The sequence below is a fragment of the Hemibagrus wyckioides genome, linkage group LG06 (genome assembly GCF_019097595.1).
Source record: "Hemibagrus wyckioides isolate EC202008001 linkage group LG06, SWU_Hwy_1.0, whole genome shotgun sequence".
Lineage (NCBI taxonomy): Eukaryota > Metazoa > Chordata > Actinopteri > Siluriformes > Bagridae > Hemibagrus > Hemibagrus wyckioides.
In genome coordinates this window covers 24,253,612-24,274,771 of record NC_080715.1, presented here as the reverse complement: position 1 = coordinate 24,274,771, position 21,160 = coordinate 24,253,612, and the positions used below count along the sequence as shown (strand labels likewise).

Genomic DNA, 21,160 nt, shown 5'->3' with positions numbered 1-21,160 from the left:
GCACTCAGTTCTTCTATTTAAAAAAATAGAATAAAATTTGACAATAAACTTGACATACCACACTTTGCATGTCTGACTCATATTTTAAGAAACCAATGAGATAAATTTTAATATACAATATAAACTCTGAATTCCTTATTTAAAGCAATTAGATCACCACAGAGCAGGGTTTGGGTTCAATTCAATTCAATTCTGTTCACACTGTATAAGTTGAGAAATTTTGAATTACATTTATATTTTTTCCCTAATGAACAAGCTAGAGGCAACTGTGACAAGGAAAAACTCCCTGACATGATAAGAGGAAGAAATCGTATAATGCATTTAAATCAACATGGGTTAGGGTGAGGGTTTCTTATTTTAAAGCTTCTAAATCATATGCTTTATCATTTATAGAGTACAAACTTTGTAGTACTCCATCTTTATTATAAATAGCAGCAAATAGGTTCCAGGGTACACTTTACAGATCAAACCCCTTCTGTCAGCTACCAATTTCAATTTCAAAGCTTCCTCGCACTTCTAATGCCTCCTGAAGCTGGTCTTGAAGTAGCAGCCAGATGTTTTGTAAGAAATATTGTTCAGCTGCTTGAACAACTCACAGAGCCTTCCTGAGTAGAACTATTGAACTCCAGCCTTTAGTAAGACAAAAACAGACAGCAAAAGCCTGACAGAAAAATTTCTATTCCTGTATTCTGAAATCTACAAAAGCTCACTATGAAGCAGTCTTATTACAAGTCATTTACATCATGCTTCCAGTTCCAAAAATCTGAAACGAATATCTTTGTTCATCTTTTAACAAAATGAGGAAGTACGCAAGTCCAATATAATCTAAAAGCGATTCGCTGTTCAAAGGTCTGATGACATCTAACTTGATGCCTGGAGAACATACAGGCCCCTAGGTGACAGTATTGTGGGTGGACCAAGCAATGTGTTACACATCAGAGCTAGTCGAGGGTCAAACTGCAGAGAGAGAGAGAGAGAGAGAGAGAGAGAGAGAGAGAGGAGAAACAGGCTGAGCAGATGGAAAAGTTCTGCACAGAGGAATGCTTGGAGCCAGAAGGAATCGAGGCTCCATCAAACCCAGTAAACTAGTGCAGGGAAGGGGGGAACAAAAACTGCCACGTTGAACGCCTTCACCATAAAGCAAGAACAGATTCAAAACAAAATCAGGTCGTGTAAAAGGGAATACAAGCACTTGGTCCATTTCCCAGCCTGTTTCCTTGCTGCTGATTTATTATTTGACTTTATTGTCAGTCTATAATATAAACACCCAAAATGAAATGCAGATTTTTAGCTGTCTTCGCACACATTATATATGTAGTGGCAAGATTACACTCCAAGATTACTCAAGCTGCATATATTAAAACTAACATGCCTTGTATAGTTTGCTTGATTAGATCTGAAATTTGCCTCAAAAGTCAAAACATGTACGGAAGATAATTAGCTAGGCATGAACTTGTGTTAGTGTATTATACAGATGCTTACAAACAGGTTTCTTACAATAACAGATGTCCTGAGCAGTGCAAAACAAGCCAAAAGACTATAAACATACTGTAAATATCATGTATTAATCATATAAACTGTCTTTAAAGATTCTTGTTTGTTTTTTGGCTCTTGTTTCGTGTTTTGGCTCTGTTGTATCATTACTTTGTTACTCTAATGTGTTCAGCTGTTTAGTGTTAAGTCCTTAGTTAGTTTGACCTATTTTACACACCATGTTGCATTTTCCCTTCGGAAAACGGCTGTATAAGAGTTTGTTTCTTTTTGTTGTTGTTGATTGTATTTTTTTGTTTTTTTAATGTTTTTTTTTTTCATTCAATCTCTTTTTGATTATATCTTTTGATTATATTACTGTTTGGATTCATTATACTGATATAAGATTTTTTTTAACAAAATGAATAAATAAAGATTACGACTTTACATCCTGCCCTAAATAACCACACGTTACATTATATGTTTAAAAAAAGTGCCTATCTCTAAGTTGCTGGGTCCTCCCCCCAATCCAACATGTTTAGCTCAGCATGTGCACACTGCTAGAGTCCTTCCCTCCAGCTGAGATGCGATAATCCCATTTTTCATCAGTGCAGTCATTAATATGTGGCGGAGGAATTCAACCAAAAATTGAAGTCATGTAGAACATGTAGGAAAGCTTAGTAGCTTGGCCTGAATTTCTATTACTGTAAAATGCAGATGCCAAAAAAAGTTTCATACTGGAGATGTTTCTTCCCGTAACAGATGCATCAGATGTCCAGAGCAGTGCCAAGCAAGCCAAAATATACTGTAAATCACTTATAAATGTATTAATCATATACTGTAAGAGGTCTTTAAAGGTTGAATAAGACTGAAGACATACAGATCATATACAGAATACGTCTACTGTTAACAAGCCTCCTCGTGATATGATATGATATGATATAGCGTTTCCCAGGACTTAGATGTTTGAAGAGTCTATAAAGCTATTTGCAGGCACAAAAACAGTAGAACACCATTGAAATATCATGTGACAGAGCCTAGACGTTTAACTAGCTAATGGCAGCCATCTGCTTTGAAAAATGCGACGTCAAGTGTTTTGCCTGAAATGCTAGCGATTAGACTTGACCTACACTGTAAGTCCTGGACCATATGTGGAGTCCATTTGCAGTCTGCACAACTGTGAATGAAACCTTATTATCAGCCAGACACCCGGCCTCGCTTTCAGGACTGGGCGAAGCTAATGAGCTCTTCACTGGCTCACAACCTGTCTTCACAAATAAATCACTCTCTCTCTGTCTCCACACATCTCCATTAATGTCCTCTAGCATCGGTACTGTTCCACAGAGCAAACTGTGGGTGGAACAAAAAGGTTGGAGTGGTTTGTTTTTTTCTCTCTCCCTCTCTCTGTCTCTGAAAAGCTGTCAAGTGAGCTGCTTTTTTAAGGGCACAAAACAAAAAAAAGCAGCCATTTATAGCAAAGGATTGTCTAATCAGGGTTGTCTGGGTGCAATAGTTTTTTCGGATTAAGATGATTGCAGTGACACACTAACACAATAACAGCGCAGGGATTTAAAGACTAAGACTTTCGGTAAAATAAAAGTGAATTTTTTTGAAGTAATCTAGCATTAAACAGTTATCTTTTGGTTATTAAGCTTTGTTACATTTTGTAGTTGCAATATTTACATCGGATTTTAAAAAAGGGAGACAGCCCAGTGAAACTGTTAAATAAATCACCGTATTAATAGAGAGGACTTTTTACTCATGTGAACAAAGTTTCATGAGATTTTGCTATAACTAAAAATTATAGAATGAAAAAGATGAGAGACATTATGTCACTTTATGACCAAAAAAAACCCCCTATTTATTCCTTTGAGTTGGAGTGTACAACTGTAGCACAAGTAATGCATTGTAAATAGATGCTTAAAGCACTCTTTAAGCACATGACAAAAAACCTGAAACCTTTAAGTATCCTTTAAAAGTCATCAGCGGCTCCTTTGAATAAATGGCAGAAATGTAGGTAGGATTACAGTCTTAGCGGGCAGTAAATTCATGCTCATGAGCCTAATGGACTGCAGGCTTACATGTATTTGAGGACAAATATTGAAAGGCACTAAGCTCAAGGTCTCACTATTCAGTAGTAACACTGAGTATAAGATCTGGAAGTAAAAGTGGCTTTTGGAAGCAGTGCTCAGAATTGTAAATGCAACAGCTCTCATTCTGAAAAAAAAAAAAAAATCAAACAGAGCACTTTGAAAGGGTTTGTGTTTGAGTGAAAGAAAACTGAGTGAAATTGAAATGAGGTCCCTGTAGCTAATGACAAATGGAACATCAAAAGCTTCCGTCAAAGCTGGACAAAGGCTTTCGCAAGTTTAGGTCACATTCTTTTCCGCACCTCATACCAGATCCTGATGTGTGCTCTCGGTCAGAGCGAGCTTGAAAAAAAAAGCCGTATGGTAGCCATTTGAAACAGTCTGTAATAGTACTTACCACCACAGGCCTTCCCGTCATATGTTGCACAGACCCAGTCATGGCATTCACACCGTGGTCCGTAATACATCCCTGGCTCACTGACTCGGCAAATGCAGACCCCGCACACACACTCTCCCCTTCCGCTGCAGATCAGGCCGTCGGAGGTCCGGCATCTTCTCTGCGAGGCATCAGTGGAGAGTTTACATTTTCCACCCACCTGCCTGTAACATACACAAGCATTCATTCACCTCTCTGACCTGTGGCCTCTGACCCCCATGTTGCATTTGCGTCACTCCTGTAGATAGTGTGTTTAACGCTGGGAGTAATGATACTACAGGATGCACTTTTCATGTAATCATGTGTTGTTTTCACAACCATAAAAGCTCTCCTAAGTCATGAACAAAAGCCTAAAGCACAATTCTGAGCTCATAATTTGGGATTTTCAAAAGGGGTGAAAACTATTTTACCTAAAATACTATTACTATAAAATTACTACTACTCATTGTCCAAGTGCTGTGTGTGCTATAAAGGCATTTTTGTAATCGAATTTATTACATATTCTTAGCCAACAGTTCTATTCAATTCTCAGTCCTCAATGATCAGAGAATGTTGATTCATTTTCTTTAACAGGACCTCTGACTGAAGTGATGGCAGCATGACAATTCACAGGTTTTTTTTTCATCTATATTTAATCTGCCATCCTTTTAATACTATCTGCTCATTCACAGAGGATTCTCCACATAATTAAAAAAATAATTGTCTAATTGCTGATAAAGTGTAGCTTGGAGACATTTATTTAACATCGATGGAATGAGTCTCCAGTGTCAGTGCCTTTTTTTTTTTTTTTTTACAGAGATAAAGTTTACCACCATGGTCGAGTCTTCAGTACAGAGGACATTGTGTCTTGTTTTAATAAAACTTCAACCCCATTCACTATAACTAGCTAAGTCACTTATTGCATTGCTTTTGGGTTATTTTTCAAGATGACAACAGAAACTGAAAGAATATAAATTATTACACCCACACACACTATGTTATGGAGATAGAAGTCTAAGCTCCTGTCAGGAAGAAAGCTGTATCCCCAAATGGCAAAAGTATCTACTAACAAAAGTGTTACAACACTTAATGACATTTCATTATGTTCCTTTAGTTTTTTTCCCCCCCAGCTATTCCTCAGACAAAGCTTATAATTCCAGGTGGATCAGACTAACAGCTATCTAGGTGATCACAACATATTAAAGGAATGGAGCTGTAGCTCACTCTAAGCTTATTTAAATTATATACTGCATTTTACTGATAGACAAAAATGCATCTCACAGAGGAATGTCCTCACCACACACGTTTTTTTTTTTTTCTTCTGGGCCACACATTGGGGGAAAAAAAGTCTTAGAAACCAATAGAGAGTTTTATTGTGTTTAATTTGGTCTGTAACGCTGTTTATTTGAAAGAAAAGTTCCTAGTGGTTGCCTAATGGAAAGAAAAAATACTGAATGTAAAGGAAAATATTAAAACAGATTCTATGATAGAAACCATCTGAGATATTTTTTTTTAGAAATCACAATTATTTTGTTTCAGCATAGATATATTCAGATTTTGCTTATGAATGAAAATAATAATGCTTTAATATAATATAATAATGCTTTTGGTCAGTGGTAATGAAAGTGGAGGTGTGTCAGGTTACAGTTAGCTAGAAAGTATTTTCTAATTTTCTAGGACCTAATCTTATCCATGTTTTAAACCAGTGAAGATGTTTGCACAATGCAAGCAAATAAGCTGAGATTAGAGTTTTCTTTCTTCCTTCTTTGGTTTCATTAAAATTCCACATCAGTTACGTTATAATGTAAAAAAAAAAAAAAAAAAAAAAAACCTTCTAAGATATGAAACAGACTTTTGGGGAAATTAGGGAAATATTGCAAATTAGTCCAGCAATACTGAACATCACCACTGAGTTGGCCTTATTTCAGATGCTGTTTTGAGCCAAAAGTATTTTCTGCATTTTTTATTTTTATTTTTTTATTAAAACACAATATCTAAGTTGGTCATTAAGACAGATTTTATTTTGCCTCACATTATTAAGAAGAAAAAGAAAAAAAGATAAATTAGATAAGTAGAGGATCTGGGCAATTTATACCAGGGAAAAATTTTTAAAAAATTTATTCTGCACAAGTCTAATAATGCATCTTAAGCATGATTTTCTATTATAGGAGCTGTGACTTTAGTACCAGTGCGCACCTGTTGTGAATAAACTGATGGAAATAATTCACTGCATTCCATCCTGCCTTTATCCAGCATGTTTATGGCATGCTTATCTGACTCCACTCAAGTTGTAAGGCAAAGCTCAATTTCCCACATAGTTCTTTTAGAAATAGTTCATAACTGAGGCAGTGTTACTTTTCTACTCATTCTGCTACTAAATAGTCATGGGAGGAAAGAAAAACAAAACAAAAAAAACCCTGTATGTACCATTTGTAGCAAAACTGGATCAAATCCGAATGTGGAATTTTGCCAGACCACAAAGAAAGTGCTTATTATAGTACGATTCAAGTTGATATCCTTTCATTGCTACATCTGAGTATACCATAGAGACAAAATTTGATCCTTGTCTTGTGGAGAGTAAATACACAAACTACAGTCAATAAAAGACATCACAAAAGTACAAAAGTTTTAAACGGAACCTAACCAGATCAACAGTTTTTAAGAAGAATAAAGTACAGAAGAACGAAGTAGAAAAACACTTATGGTATGAGGTATGGCTTACAAGTATGCTGTCAAGTTACATTTTTTCCACTGTAGCCAAAAGCTTGCAAGACAGCAGAACGCTAAAAAGTTAGGCTGATGAAAGTAAAACAAAGCTCCTTAACTTACCCCAGTGATTGTAGTAAACTTTCTTCAATGACTAAGAGTAAAATCAGAAAGAAAGAAACGAAGATGGAGTTCACCAGAGCCTCTGCATTCATGTTTAGATCCCCACAAGAAATCTGAAGTAAAATGCCTTCAGGAATTTCCACTTTCCCAAGCAGAGGGAGAGCGGGCTGGCCAAAACTGGCTCCAACTCTTCGGAGGCCAATAGCGCTCTCCATGCAAGTGCCTTTGATTAGATATGACTCTTGCTGCAGAAGGCAGGAGGTGGACTCATGTGCAGCTATGTGTTAAAATATACACAACAAATTCAAACTATTTAAGACACTTGTGTATGGGAATAGTTTAGAAATATACTTTTCCTTGCTTGCTTTCTGTATGTATTCTGTATGCACTTTATCATGTTGCTAACAAAATTACTACATGATGAGAAAGTAATAACAGCCAGCGATTTTTTTTTGTTTGTTTATTACAAATGGCTGTGCACTGCAGATGGGGTTTAAAGGGACAGTTAATAAAAGAAAGCACAACACACAACAAAACACATAATAGTACAATGATAGCTGAATGCCATCTATGATTCATGATAACCTCTTTAATAACACTTCTGGGAAAAACCAGAAAGCACCAACCAGAATAAAATAGCAAAAAACTCTCCAGGTTTAAGTTCTCTGTATCACAAAATGGTTATTAAAGCAAAGCAGAGTATTTCTTTTAATAACTTGTGTCACCTTATAATATCACATATCATATAATATCACATATCATAACTCGGATTTTAAACTGGAAATGAAATGCTTTTATAAAATTACAATCTTACTACTACTTGTCTCAATAAGATGTCCCTTGAAGCGCAAATGAGAATATTGCGCCTGCTATTTGTATATGTATTTGTATCCATTTACAATATTCAGTTCAAACCAATTCTATTGGTATAGCACTTTTAACAATGCACATTTTAGCAAAGAATCCTTAAGCAGAACCTGACCTGAAAATGAAACCTTTTTAGTACTGTGCACAAGTTTTAGGCAGGTGTGAAGAATTGCTGTAAAATAAGAATGTTTTAAAAAATATACAGTATACAGTGGAACCTTGGAATCCAAATTTAATTCAGAGTCAGGTGTATGATTAACCAATTATATCAAGCAGGTGCTAATAATCATCAATTTCATATGTAGGTTGAAACACAGTTATTAAATGAAACAGAAACAGCTGTGGAGGAAGCTTAAAACTTGGTGAGGAACAACCAAATTCTGCTAATAAGGAGAGGCTGTGGAAGACAGGTCATACACCATGGCAAGACTGAGCACAGCAACAAGACGCAAGGTAGTCTTACTGCATCAACATGGTCTCTCCCAGGCAAAGATTTCAAAGCAGACTGGGATTTCAAGATATGTTATTCAAGCTATTTTGAAGAAGCACAAAGAAACAGGCAATGTTGAGGACTGTAGATCCAGTGATTGGCCAAGGAAACGATGCAGCAGATCATGCACATCATTCTTACTTCCCTTCAACATCAGAAGATATCCAGCAGTACCAACAGCAAACGGCCCATCTACTGGTCAGAAGAGGCCTTCATGGAAGAATTGTGGCCAAAAAGCTATACCACCGATAGGGAAACAAGGATAAATTAACTTGATAAATCATAGGAACTCAGGTGCAGAAAAATGGCAGCAGGTGCTTTGGACTGATGAGTCAAAGCATGGTGGAGGTTCCTTGCAAGTTTGGGTCTGCATTTCTGCAAATGGAGGTGGAGATTTGGTCAGGATTAAAGGTGCCCTCAATGCTGAGAACGGAAGACAGGGAGGCTTCAGATTGGCCCTAAAGTTATTCTGCAGCAGAACAATGACCCCAAACATACAGCCAATGTCATTAAGAACTATTGTCATCTTAGAGAAGAGCAAAGGGTCCTGGAAGTGATGGTTTGGCCCCCACAGAGCCCTGATCTCAACAGCATTGTGTCTGGGATTACATGAAGAGACAGAAGCATGTGAGGATTTGAGAAGATATGTGGTTTGTTCTCCAAGATGTTTGCAACAACCTACCTGCCGAGTTCCTTCAAAAACTGTGTGCAAGTGCAGTTAGAAGAATTGATGCGGTTTTGCAGGCAAAGGCTGTTCACACTCAATATTAATGTGATTTGGATTTTTCTTCTGTTTATTTACTTTCCATTTTGTTAATTGATAAAAATAAACTATCAACACTTCTCTATTTTAAAGCATTCTTATTTACATTACATCTGAATTTTAAGCACACCTGCCTAAAACTTTGCACAGTACTGTGTGTATATATATAATACATTATCTGTGTATTGCTAGTTGAAAAGATGTTCAGTATGGACATACTTTGAGTGAAAGTACTAGGATGAGCACATGACATATATTCTATTGATTTAATTTAAATGCTGAGTTCGTGTGACTTAAAAAAAAGCTTGTTGTTAAGTGGATGCAAAACAGTGAACCTAGATGTCATGGCAAAAGATTTCAGAAGTCATCTAATTTATTATTTTCGACATAATTGAAGCCTTATGGACAGCATAGCCCAACAGATGGCCTAAATACTCCAAGAAAATTCTGCTCCAGTTTAGTTTGCCACTCTGCTAATGATTTTATGCCAAATACAACCACTGTTTGCTCTAACATCCATTATGCTAAATAAATTACCAAGGGCTAATGGGTTGTCTCTCTCCAGCAGCTATATGTCATCTATTCATTCATTAATCTTCAGTAACTACTTTATCCTGGTCAGAGTTGCAGTGGATCCACAGCCAATCGCGGGAAAACTGGATATGGTGACGGAATGCACCAATTTGAATATCTGGGACCAATAATGAACGGAACCGTAGTCGACTGAAGGGAACCATGAAACAAGCATTTACACCAAGTTACAAATCTACCTAGTGGTATGTTTTGAGGAGATGGAAACTTCTGAACAGGAGAACTGAATTCCACAAAGGCAGTGAGAAGCTTCATCCATGGTGTCTTACCTTCTTTATTTGCAAATGATGTATACAAATATTCTCTCTCTCTCTCTCTCTCTCTCTCTCTCTCTCTCTCTCTCTCCCTCACCCTCCACTTTTATTTAGGAATGACCAATAGTGCCTTTATCAGTCATCAGAGAACCACAGCATATATGAACTGAATGGATTTAATCATGTTTTATTGCTGGGAACTCTGAGCACCCAAGATAAGTCATATATAACATTAAAACATAATAACATAACCTTAACATTTATGTTAATTCATGTTTGTTAGCATTTCTCTTCAAATAAGGTAAAGCCATTTAATATCATGGCTATAACTAACCTTAAATAAATTTCTGAGAGGGTCCATGTTCCCAAAGAGAAAATGAAGATCATGTTCTGTTTATTAACAATCTGGATTTTTTAAGAAAAAAATCAGATTGTGCATGTGCATATTGCTAAATCTTGAAACATATATATTGCTTGATGTCTAATTCCATGTGTATAACTTCTTTATTTATTAGACTAGCTTTTTATCAGTCAGGGTCCGCTGTAACTGTAAAAACATTTTCATAGACACGATCCTGACAAAATTTTTTTTTTTCAATGAACAGAATCCAACTATTCAAATATTATGCACATTGTATTGCATCTTGGTTATTTCTGAGAGCCCTAGATTGTTTTTCCATCTTTTTCAACATTTCAATCACCAGAGACATCAGTATTTACAGGTATAGCTTCAAGTGTTTTATGTTATTGAGGTTTGTATTAAACCATGATCAATTCAAGTGAGCAGACAAACGGAATAATAACTATAATGACTTTATACAATAAATAAATAAATAAATAAATAAATAGACCCCTGGCTATGCTTCAAGGACCCCTGGAGAACTCCAAACCCCTTTATGAGTACCAGTGTCTTACATAATGGCTGTTTTCAAATATTATTATCTGTTAATATTTTCTTATTGTTATTTTTTAAACATATGGACAGTAATATTATCTCGATGTTTTAAGGCGTGCTTATAGAATAAATTCTCCCCTAGCAGGAGTAAAATGAGTGACCATTAATAGCTTTTAAAGCTGTAGGTTAATGTACACATCCTGCCTGAAGTACTGGGATGGCTTGCGTTAGGGCCTGTGCGCTGTGGGCTCGCGCTGGCTCTGAGGTTGCGCGCGTGCTTCTGCTGCTGCAGTAGCTGGAGCTCGAGCTCACACACGGCACCGGCGGCAGCTCACGAGCGTGCAAGCGGCATCACGTTAACCAGCACCGGCGGACCGTCCGTAAGTGTCTCCTTTCCGTTAATCGTCGCGTGCGTTTTCGCTTCACTGCTTTACCGAATTCAAGGGCGTGATGGCGGAGTTTCATTATGCTATTTACGTGTCTGATACCAGGAAGTAGGCAGCGGCTACACGCAGGCTAGGCCTCCGTTCATATAACCATCTTAACCGCAGGATTAGACATATTTTTATCACGGAGTTTATGGATTTTGGTCTTGTATATATCGCATGTCGAATTCGAAATAGGTATGCGTGCATTATAATGCTTCGGTTTCTATGAAAAACGGCTTTAAAGATGAATCTGTGTCAGCCTCCTGCTCCTCTGTTGCTATAGTAACCGTGCGGAAGCAGATGTTCAGTGCAGATGGAGGACTTTTGTCTTCAATACATTTCACCACTGCTAGTCCGTTTAATTACGTTAAATTTCGTGCTGTGGAGGTCAGAGATGACACGGAATATTTTATCTAGATGATATGAGTTAGTAGTTTATTACAAATACCTTTATAGGGTGCCTACTTAAACGACTCAGTGCTTTTCTTTTCAGTACTGAGTTGTTATCTTGTGTGTTTGTGCAGAAGTACGGAACAAAACACGCATCTGGACACCGCTATATATGACAATATTATTAAAAAGCCACATGTTATGGATCATATCAAGTATTATAAGTATATATTATAAGTATTGTAAGACTTTCAAAGATTGTTTGTTGTTGTTTTGTTGTTTCTGTGCTGATATTTAACCTGTGCCTGTACACCAGAGATGAATCAGTCATGCTTGTTCATCCGTCTGTATCAGAGATTTAAATATTAGTTTTAATAATTTATGTCCATCCTATATAACAGGTTAAGTTTGAGGTCGATGTGCACTTTTGGTGATACATTTGCTGTAAAAAAAAAAGTTCAGACATTTCAATGCTCATTTAAATTTCAGTGCAGGTTTGGTGACAACCCTATAAGTGAACCGAATAAACAGAAAATAGATTTGACTCGCATTGAGTAACCACCTTTCTGCCTCTAATTCATCCAGTATTATAGGGTTGAAGAGGTTTGACATTATTTACAGTTTTGGTGGATCAGTATTCATTTATTCATTCATCTTTAATAACCATTTTCAAGTTAACTTAATAACTGTATCTTGGTCAGGGTCACAGTGGACCCAGAGAACACTGGGTGCATAGCAGGTACACATCCTGAATGGGATCCTGATCATTCATCACAGGTGCTTAATATGCATACTTACATTTATGGCATTTAGCAGATGGCCTTATCCAGAGTGACTTACAGAAGTGCTTTCAAGTGTCTGTCAGTAAATACATTCTAATATTGCTTCAGTCTAAGAATACCATTAGCCTTTTGGGGAGGTATAATAATATAGCAAAAAAAAAAGAATAATGAGCAAGAAAGCATAAGTTTATTGTTTACTATGTGCTAATTTAAGTACTTCAGGGAGAGATCTATAGACATTGTTTGAAGATAGCCAGTGACTCAGCTGTTTGGAAAAACTAGCAGAATTTCATTCCATACACACAAACACACTCACATTCACAATTTATAGTAGCCAGGAGCAGGTTTTGGAGGTGGGAAGGAAACCAGAGAACCCTGACAAAGCCCACATAGGTATAGCTTGAACACTGTAGCTGTGAAGCTTCCTTCTGCACCACAGTGCCACTGAACATCCCAAATCCAAATACACAGATGTATAGATTCAGTGTTTCAGACCAGCATCACCACACTGTATCAGTACTATCTGTTAATTACTGTAGCAACGTCATCATTAAATCTACAGTGGAATCTCAGCATATGAATTTAATTCGTTCTGGAGGCGAGTTCTCCAGGTTAAGGTGAAAACTTTGTATTGCGTAAAATTTCCCCTAAGCAATAATGTAAATGCAGTTCCAGTCACCCAAAAATATTACCAATACAAAGCGTATGTAAACTGTAGGGCTGCTTACAAAGAACTGAACCAAGCCAAGCATTTCATGCCAAGGGTCCTCACAGGAAGTCATGCCACCAAGCTTGGGATAAAAAAAGAACAGACCACCCACACCACCAATCTGTCAACAAAAAAACATGCAAAAAATCACCCAGCTTTTGAATGTATGCTGAAAGCAACGTTGCTTTCGCTGACTGAAACAAATTTCAGCTTTGCTTGTCTTTCCACTGAGGAAAAAGTTTTGAAAGGCCCCTGGACATGCGCACAACTTAACTGGCGTTCGGTTCAGTTCATTCTTATGCCAAAAATACTTCACATGCCAAAGCAAATTTCTTTTCTTAAATTTGCAAAATTTGCAAAATTTCAATTGTTAAGGTGAAAATTCTTATGCTGAGGTTTCACTGTACAGAAGTCTGGGGTCCATTTGCTTGTATTTTGCATTGAACAGTTTTCATTACAAATTATATTGCAGACAACACCATGAGTGTAAAGTTAGAGTGAGTTTCTTATTTGGTATGTTCCCTTTTTTGTGTTAATGACCGTGTGCATTCAAGCTGCATGGAAGTGACAGTTTTGTGTCGTCTGAAAATCTAACCTTTTTGTACAAACAACAGCATTTAACATGAACAATATCACACATTTGCTTACATTTAGAGACACAAAAATAGTGCAGAATCTTAAATATTAAATATTCAAGATATTGACCATTTACTTTTTTTGTTTTAAATATTTAAACATTCTAGAAACTTCAGCTTATTTACAATTTTAAATGCAAAATAAATAAATAAATAAATCCTACATTTCCAGTGATCCCAGTAGTCTCAGATGTTTAGACAATTCTCATCATTAAAAAATCCCTCTCAGCTTTAACAATTCCAGTTGGCTGTGGATCGGTTAACTATGAATTGCTTTACATACTTAAAACAATTTCAGGCTTGTTTGGGAGACTAGTGGATATCCACAGCCATCATTAAAATGCCCAGTGATTGCCTGTGTTGAAAAGGTCCTTTCTCAAAATGTGAAAGTAATTGTGGTCCTCCACATCCCACTCCCACATTACAGCACTTCCACCCTATAATTTTGTTTTCAGTTGTCCTCAAACCTCTACCAGCATATGCTAAGTGTAGCAATTACAGACGATTTGCAAATTGCTTTTGAATATATAAAGCTTTTTTGAGTAGGATGGACTTGATAGAAAGGTACATTTCAACACACTTTTCAGTACTTTTTGGTTTGTTTTTCTTTACTGCTTACGATAGGAAGATGTTTTATAAGAAAAAAGCAGGGAGTGAATTAAAACGGCTTTAGAGAAGACACTGAAGCGTGTTAACATTTTAAAAAAATTCACTTCAGCCAAATGCCGTTTGTAATTGAACAACATCTTTGTGGCAGATTTGTGTATTCTGAATAGAATCCTGTGTTAACATAATTTCAGTGTAAAGTATTATTATCATTTTAAAGCCTAACACTGACATTCCTTATTCTTATAAAAAAACATTTCTTTTCCTGTTTGTCTCCTTTATTTACTTTATACAGTAATAGTAACTAAATATCCGTTTAGATAAATTATCCTTTTTTTTTAAGTTTTCAATGCAGTTTGTGGAGTTTTTGTTTTTTTCTGAAATCTACTTGAAACGGTGAAACTGCAAGTACAAGATTCTTCTTTTAAACTCCTACCAGTGAAAACACACATCTAATTACTTTCTATGATAGCTGTACTCATGCTTAATGCAAATCGGTGGCAAATCTGCTGTCATTTTGAAAACTCTAAGACTAAGAATATCATGGAGTTTGTTTGATTTTGTCAAATGTATTTGAGAAAAATCTGGAAAAGGTTAAATGCAGATGGAAAGATAATAGATGATAATTAAAATAATTAAACATTTTCCACATTTTGTAGTGTGAGAAGCTTGAATTGGATTAAAAAGGTTTTTTAAGTCTTATCTAATAAGAGTCCAGTTACACACGTCCAGCTTCAAGGTCATATAAGGCAAATCACCAAATCATGTAGTTTAATTTTCCCAGTCTTAAATAAAAGTATCAAGATTGAGATGCAGAAGCATTTCTAGATGCCACATTTAAAGGCTATTCATTGGGCAACGGGGGCTCAAGTGATTAAGGCTCTGGGTTGTTGATCAGAAGCTGAGGGTTCAAACCTCAGCACCACTAAGTTCCACTGTTGAGCAGTTGAACAAGGCCCTTAACCCTCCCTTTGGCGTTGTATCATAGCTACCCCTGCGTTCTGACCCCAACTTCCTCAGCTGGGATAAGTGAAGAAAAGCATTCCACTGTGCTGTAATGTATTTGTGGCGATAATAACGACTTCTAGATGCCATCTATAAATGCTGTTCAGGGATAGAAAATGCTGACTAAAAAGAGTGTTTGTTTCTTTCCCCCCAAATGTAATGTGTTGTAACATAAAAAGGAAAAAGAAATAATGCAGTTATATATGAATAAGAAGGATTAAATAAACATCTAGTAAGACTCTAGTGTACTGCTAATATACTATATTGCTGAAAGAATAATCCTAATTGTTTATCATCACTTTAATCACATCATATTTTGGATTGATTTAACTATTTTAATTCCATTATAAATTGCATTTCATCATGTTAATTGTGTGCACAACATAATGAAGCATTACGATGTCTCCAAGCCAACCCCCCCCCAAAAAAAACATGTTGACTTTTAAGAAACAGTACTAATGTCTCCAAACCAACCCCCCCCCCAAAAAAAAACATGTTGACTTTTAAGAAACAGTACTAATGTCTCCAAACCAACCCCCCCCCCAAAAAAAAACATGTTGACTTTTAAGAAACAGTACTAATAATTAATTGTGTTTTCTTCATGTATTTAATGACATTACATACAGTGTAATTACAATACCTAAAGCATAAATATCAGCATTTCAGACATTTTGTGGTCAGTTATGTTTGATGTCAGAACTGATGCATGCAATTTCTGAATTAAATTCTCATCATGAGTTCACAATTCAAATAATGAAATGAACACAAACATCAATAATCAAACCTCACAACAGATTCAACACATTCAGCTTCTTCGTTTTAAACTACTCTGTTGGTGCTTTGATAGTTTGTCCTTTTGGATGACAAATCACTGAGTCCTCTGAGTCTTTTGCAAACTTCGAGGATTGCCTTGTATTTTTGTGCATTTATCCTCTATTAACTTTTACCAGATTCTCAGTGGCTGCTGATGAAAAGCACCACCACCATGCTGGACTGTGAGGATGGTGTTCTCAGGGGGATGAGCAGTTTTGGATTTTAATATGTAGGACTTTGTGTCAATGCTGAAACGTTTGATCACATCATAGCAGAGAGATGTTTTCCATAAGACTGTGTGTGTGAGTGTTTTTTCAACTTCACACCTAATTCCTCTCTCTGTAAAGTGCAGCTGTTGTATTTCCTGTTGTCCTGTGAGCAGCTTCTCCTGTCTCAGCCTCGGATCTAACGCCATTGGCATTACTCTCGGCCTCTTGGTTGAATACTAAAGTCCTCGCTCAGCAGACCTATGGTGGACGTCATCCTCTTGTCATGTATGCTGTCCATTTTAAAGTTGCTTCACAGGATGTTAAAGAACGGGATTTTTTTTACAACCAAACCCTGGTTTATGACAGAGTAGATTTGATTGCTCCTTGGTCTTTATGATTCTGACTGTTTGCTAGTTTATTAGTTACGTATATGTGATACTTTAATAGATCACTGGTGGATTATTTGAGGCCTTTGATGGTGATTTAAGAGTTTCACTTCACTTCATAATTATGAGATATTCTGTGTATATTCATGAAATCTTTGTGGCCTGCATTTGCTTATTAAAATAAGAATTATATATAATTTATACGACAAAAAACTTCACATGTTAAAAAAGGCTGACCAAATCGATTTAATCAAATGAAGGAAATACATTTTACAAAATTTAAAGTGACTTTAACATAATACAGTCCATCCAGGATTTATGATATTGTGATCACGGAAATGAACGTAATGTCGAGCAAACACTGCAGAGTTCAGAGAAATGTTTCTGAATTAATGCAAACTTTTTTGCAGATTTGGCCGTTTGACCTCATCACAACACACTTTCAGCCAAAACCCTCTTCCATTCTGGTGCAAACATGAGTAGAGCGATAATAGAAAATCATTACATATGTGTCTTCACTAGTAGGAGTTTAAAAGAAAAATCCTGTGCAAATCTTGCACATTTTCCTACAGGGACTGATATTCCAATTTATTGGCCTGAGTACAGCAATGTGGTGCTTGTGATTTAATTAATAGTTACTTTTCTTGTTTGTTTCTTGAATATTTTTCCTAGAGCTAAATCTAAGGAGCCTTCAGCACGTATTTATTGCTAATCTTTCATACTGGTTTCAACCCCTTTGGATCCTGGGGATGAACGCACCAATGAGGAGCCTGACCGTGAGTCACATGGTTCAACAAATCCCATCTGTCCAGAACACGCCACTCAATGTCGTAGTGTATATATATGCTGTGTCTGTTGTGGTGGACATTATTTGTCGATATAATCATACTGTAAACGTTCCACCATATATGCCATGTTGACTAACTGTTGTGTGTTATTTACAGGGTATGCCTGATCGCATGTTATGTGCAGTGCTGGAACAATTTCAGCTTTACTTTTCCCGTTGGTATGTGCGCTTTGTTTCAGTTAGTGTGTCCTATCCATGTATTATCGTTCACTGCGAGAATGGCCTTTACTTCATACTATATGCAACCTCGATATTGGTTGGCTCTAGGTGTGTTTTTAATGGTGAAGATCAAGTGTGATCTTTGCAGCAGGTCAAGGGAAAGGTAAGGTTATATTTGTGTGACGTGATACAGCGTCTTGTGTTCTCCTTGTGCTTAATTGTTTCCCGTAGTGGCCCATGCGACACAGCAACTCATAACATCTGGTATGTTTTTATGTTGTTACGCACAGCAGCAGTGGAGAGCTATCACAAAACGAGCTTTCTATTTTCATTTTGTTTGCATGGCTGTGAAGGCATCGAACTCTTTTGTTCTACTCCATAGATCATAAATTGTACAAATATTAACATCACATTAGAACATTGACGGTGACTAATAGCGCTATGTTTTAGCAATTACTTGCTACATATCGACTACTTATATTCGGATTAGCAAAGATGTATATCATAGCTTGGTGGCCAATAGGTGTTCGAGTCATCTGTGGTATTGTTTGTGGCTCTGCCTTTCAGATTCATTCCCTCTATAGCACGGCAAGTCCCAGCATGCTGAAGAGGAAGCAGAGCTCGCGCGTCGAAGCGCAGCCTATGACCGACTTTGGGCCTGATGAAACGCTCACGGACAGCGCTGATATCCTTTGGATCAACAAAGCAGTGAGTGAATGCTGTCATTATTCAGCCGACGATGCTGTACACTTGATGGTTCCAGCACTAGTGGCAGCACATAAATAGGCTGCGTTTGCGTAATGGCTGGTATCTTGTTGACATGATAAAGTGTGTGATTTTCCCCAGTGGGTGCACTCTTTACTGCGAGCCTGCGCCATAATCAGTGTCATCTCCGTGTGCATGAACACACCCAAGACATTCGAGCACTATCCCCCGCTGCAGTACGTCACCTTCACCCTGGACACGCTGCTCATGTTCCTCTACACTGCCGAGATGATCGCCAAGATGCACATCAGGGGCATCATCAAGGTAACACACCCGGACAGTGGGTTTAAAGTTATTAAAAAATAAGGATATGCCAAGCGCTGTGGATTTAAATGAATGCAGCTGGCAGATGAAAGCCCTTTAATTACTGATGAGGAAAATGTGGACGGCTTGATTGGCAAATCATTTCCTAAACATACAAGCAAGAAAAGTAATTAAAGTGGACACCGGGTCAACAGGATGTGGCTGTTTCAGAAAGAAAAATTAGTCCCATTTTTATTTTTTTTAAATTTGCCAGTTCAGGGTAATTAGTCAAGCCACAATCAGATGTCTGCCAATCCATGACCTTCATTTTGGGCAAAGCTTATTCACTAAAACTGTGTTTTCAGTCATTTCAGAGGATGAGTCATTGTTGGACAGGTACTCATGCTTAATCACCGCAATTTTACATCCTGTTCACTTTTGTTTGTGTACATTTTCTTCTAACTCAGCCTACTCTGTCCTGCACTGACCATTTCTTTCTTTCTTTCTTTCTTTCTTTCTTTCTTTCTTTCTTTCTTTCTTTCTTTCTTTCTTTCTTTCTTTCTTTCTTTTAAATGAGCACTAGGTTTACACATCTTGTGTTCGTAGGTATATGTGAAAATACACCCCCCACCCCAAAAAAGAAACTATTCATCAAAAAAAAAAAAGCTCTAAAGCAGCTGTAATTGCAGTCAGGAGAATCATGTTTTCCTGAGGACCTCCCAGCAGTATGAAGTGCTGATTTAACACCACTTCCTACCATCAGGTTAGCAGCTTGATTGGGTTAAGGTCAGGAGAGAGGACAGGCTTGTTAACCAAACATTACTTGAAAAAAAAGTTAGATGTTCCCAAACTGTTGGTGGGAAGTCTGCATAGATGCTCTTGGGCAAGATAACCATTATTTTCAATTCAGCACTAGCTTTGAGAATTTAAAAAACAAACAAAAAAATAACTAATGATTTCGTCATCGGCTAATACACATGTGCAGGTCACTTTACTTCCTGAACAAGCGCAGACTCGAGTATGAGTTGTGTCACACTCACAGGAAGCTTGGCACAGTTCCAGTGCAACTGAACTCACACCACCTCCTACAGGTAGTCTCGAGTTCGGTGCCATGCTGCTCTTCCCAGTCTCAGTTTCATACTAAACTGCCAGTGTGAAAGCCTGCGAAGAAAAACAGAAAAGCCAACTTCAGCAAATGTTCCAGTTTCTTATCTCAAGAACCTTGTTTCAGATCCCTTTAACATATATGGGCTAATAATGTATAGTAATTTCTTTCATTCGCCTTCTTAAAACTGTGCTATTTTATATTAAAGCAAGTTTTCTGAATTTTTGCACCAACCTAAGAAGTGAATTATTATGGTAACCAGATCTATTATTGCAGTAATCATAAAGTACCTTGAGCTCGCTGACCTGTTATTTGGTATCTCAGCATCCACACCAGGGAGGACACCTGCACAGACTGAATTATGCTGCCTCTTTTGTTCCCTGCTGCCCTGGCCTTTCATTAGCCCTGCAGCCCAGCTGCTTCTCACCTGTGGACTCTCATTAAAACGTGTGTCTTATCAACCCGTCTCTGTTTCCAGGGAGATAACTCCTACGTTAAAGACCGCTGGTGCATGTTTGATGGTTTCATGGTGGTCTTTCTTTGGGTGTCTCTTGTGCTCCAGGTACAAAACGAGTCCTACTTTCTTAAACAATATTTTTCTGAACAACTTTTTTATACAGGCTTTTTAATTAAAAAGCACAGTGTGATGATTCAGACTGTTTATCTGTTTTCCCCTGGCATTGTTTGTAGGTGTTTGAAATAGCTAAGCTTGTGGACCAGATGTCACCGTGGAGAATGCTGCGTATACCCAGGGCTCTCATAATGATCCGAGCCTTTCGGATCTATTTCAGATTTGAGTTGCCACGCACTCGCATAACCAACATTCTCAAGTAAGTGACTCATCATCACAGGAACCATCATCTGTATAATGACTTATTAAAATATTACAAAACCAGGCTAATTATGTACACTCTCCTCTTTTTCCTTTAAAGGCGATCTGGAGAGCAGATCTGGAGTGTGTCCATATTTTTGCTTTTCTTCCTGCTCCTCTACGGAATCCTGGGGGTTCAGATGTTCGGCCCGTTCAACTTTCACTGCGTTACGAACGATACAAAGAGAAAGTAAATAATCCCACATGCAATACTTGTCACATCTTGTCCTCAAATTATGTCTATTTCGAGCAATTGGTTATCCTTTACCACATAGATTGATTGAATGTTTGCATTTGAATAGTTTCTTTCTCCCTAACCATAGCTAAATCAGTTAAAGCCACTTTTATATATTTATATTTACATCATACTCGTGATCAATACTGAATAGAGTTGCATTATCAGTCAGTTTTGCACTTCACACAAGGACAGATCAGTCATTATCTTGGTTGCGTTTTTATTGTCCGTCCTCATTACGTCCTCTCTGCCTATTTACGCCTGAATACAAAAGATGATCTCATTGATACATTTTATAACGGTACATA

The 21,160-nt window shown here is 37.2% G+C and overlaps 2 protein-coding genes across 6 annotated transcripts in view; one reads left to right on the top strand and one right to left on the bottom strand.

Moving 5' to 3' along the window:
* The window catches only part of itgbl1 (integrin, beta-like 1), a 57,314-nt gene extending 50,286 nt beyond the window's left edge, over positions 1-7,028 (bottom strand). The window contains exons 1-2 of the mRNA XM_058392687.1: positions 6,805-7,028; positions 3,958-4,160 (exon numbers count right to left, since the gene is read on the bottom strand). Coding sequence (XP_058248670.1) covers positions 3,958-4,160; positions 6,805-7,019 — 418 coding nt within the window. The 5' untranslated portion in view covers positions 7,020-7,028. The remainder of the gene's footprint in view (positions 1-3,957; positions 4,161-6,804) is intronic.
* A 3,863-nt stretch (positions 7,029-10,891) lies between these two features.
* The window catches only part of nalcn (sodium leak channel, non-selective), an 85,681-nt gene continuing 75,412 nt past the window's right edge, over positions 10,892-21,160 (top strand). For 2 of the 5 annotated variants that reach the window (XM_058393573.1, XM_058393572.1), the window contains exons 1-8: positions 11,001-11,044; positions 17,300-17,403; positions 17,572-17,633; positions 18,201-18,341; positions 18,480-18,662; positions 20,225-20,308; positions 20,437-20,576; positions 20,679-20,807. In XM_058393573.1, the coding sequence (XP_058249556.1) occupies positions 17,592-17,633; positions 18,201-18,341; positions 18,480-18,662; positions 20,225-20,308; positions 20,437-20,576; positions 20,679-20,807 (719 nt within the window). In that variant the 5' untranslated portion in view covers positions 11,001-11,044; positions 17,300-17,403; positions 17,572-17,591. The other 3 variants (XM_058393571.1, XM_058393570.1, XM_058393574.1) reach the window with 2 other exon arrangements.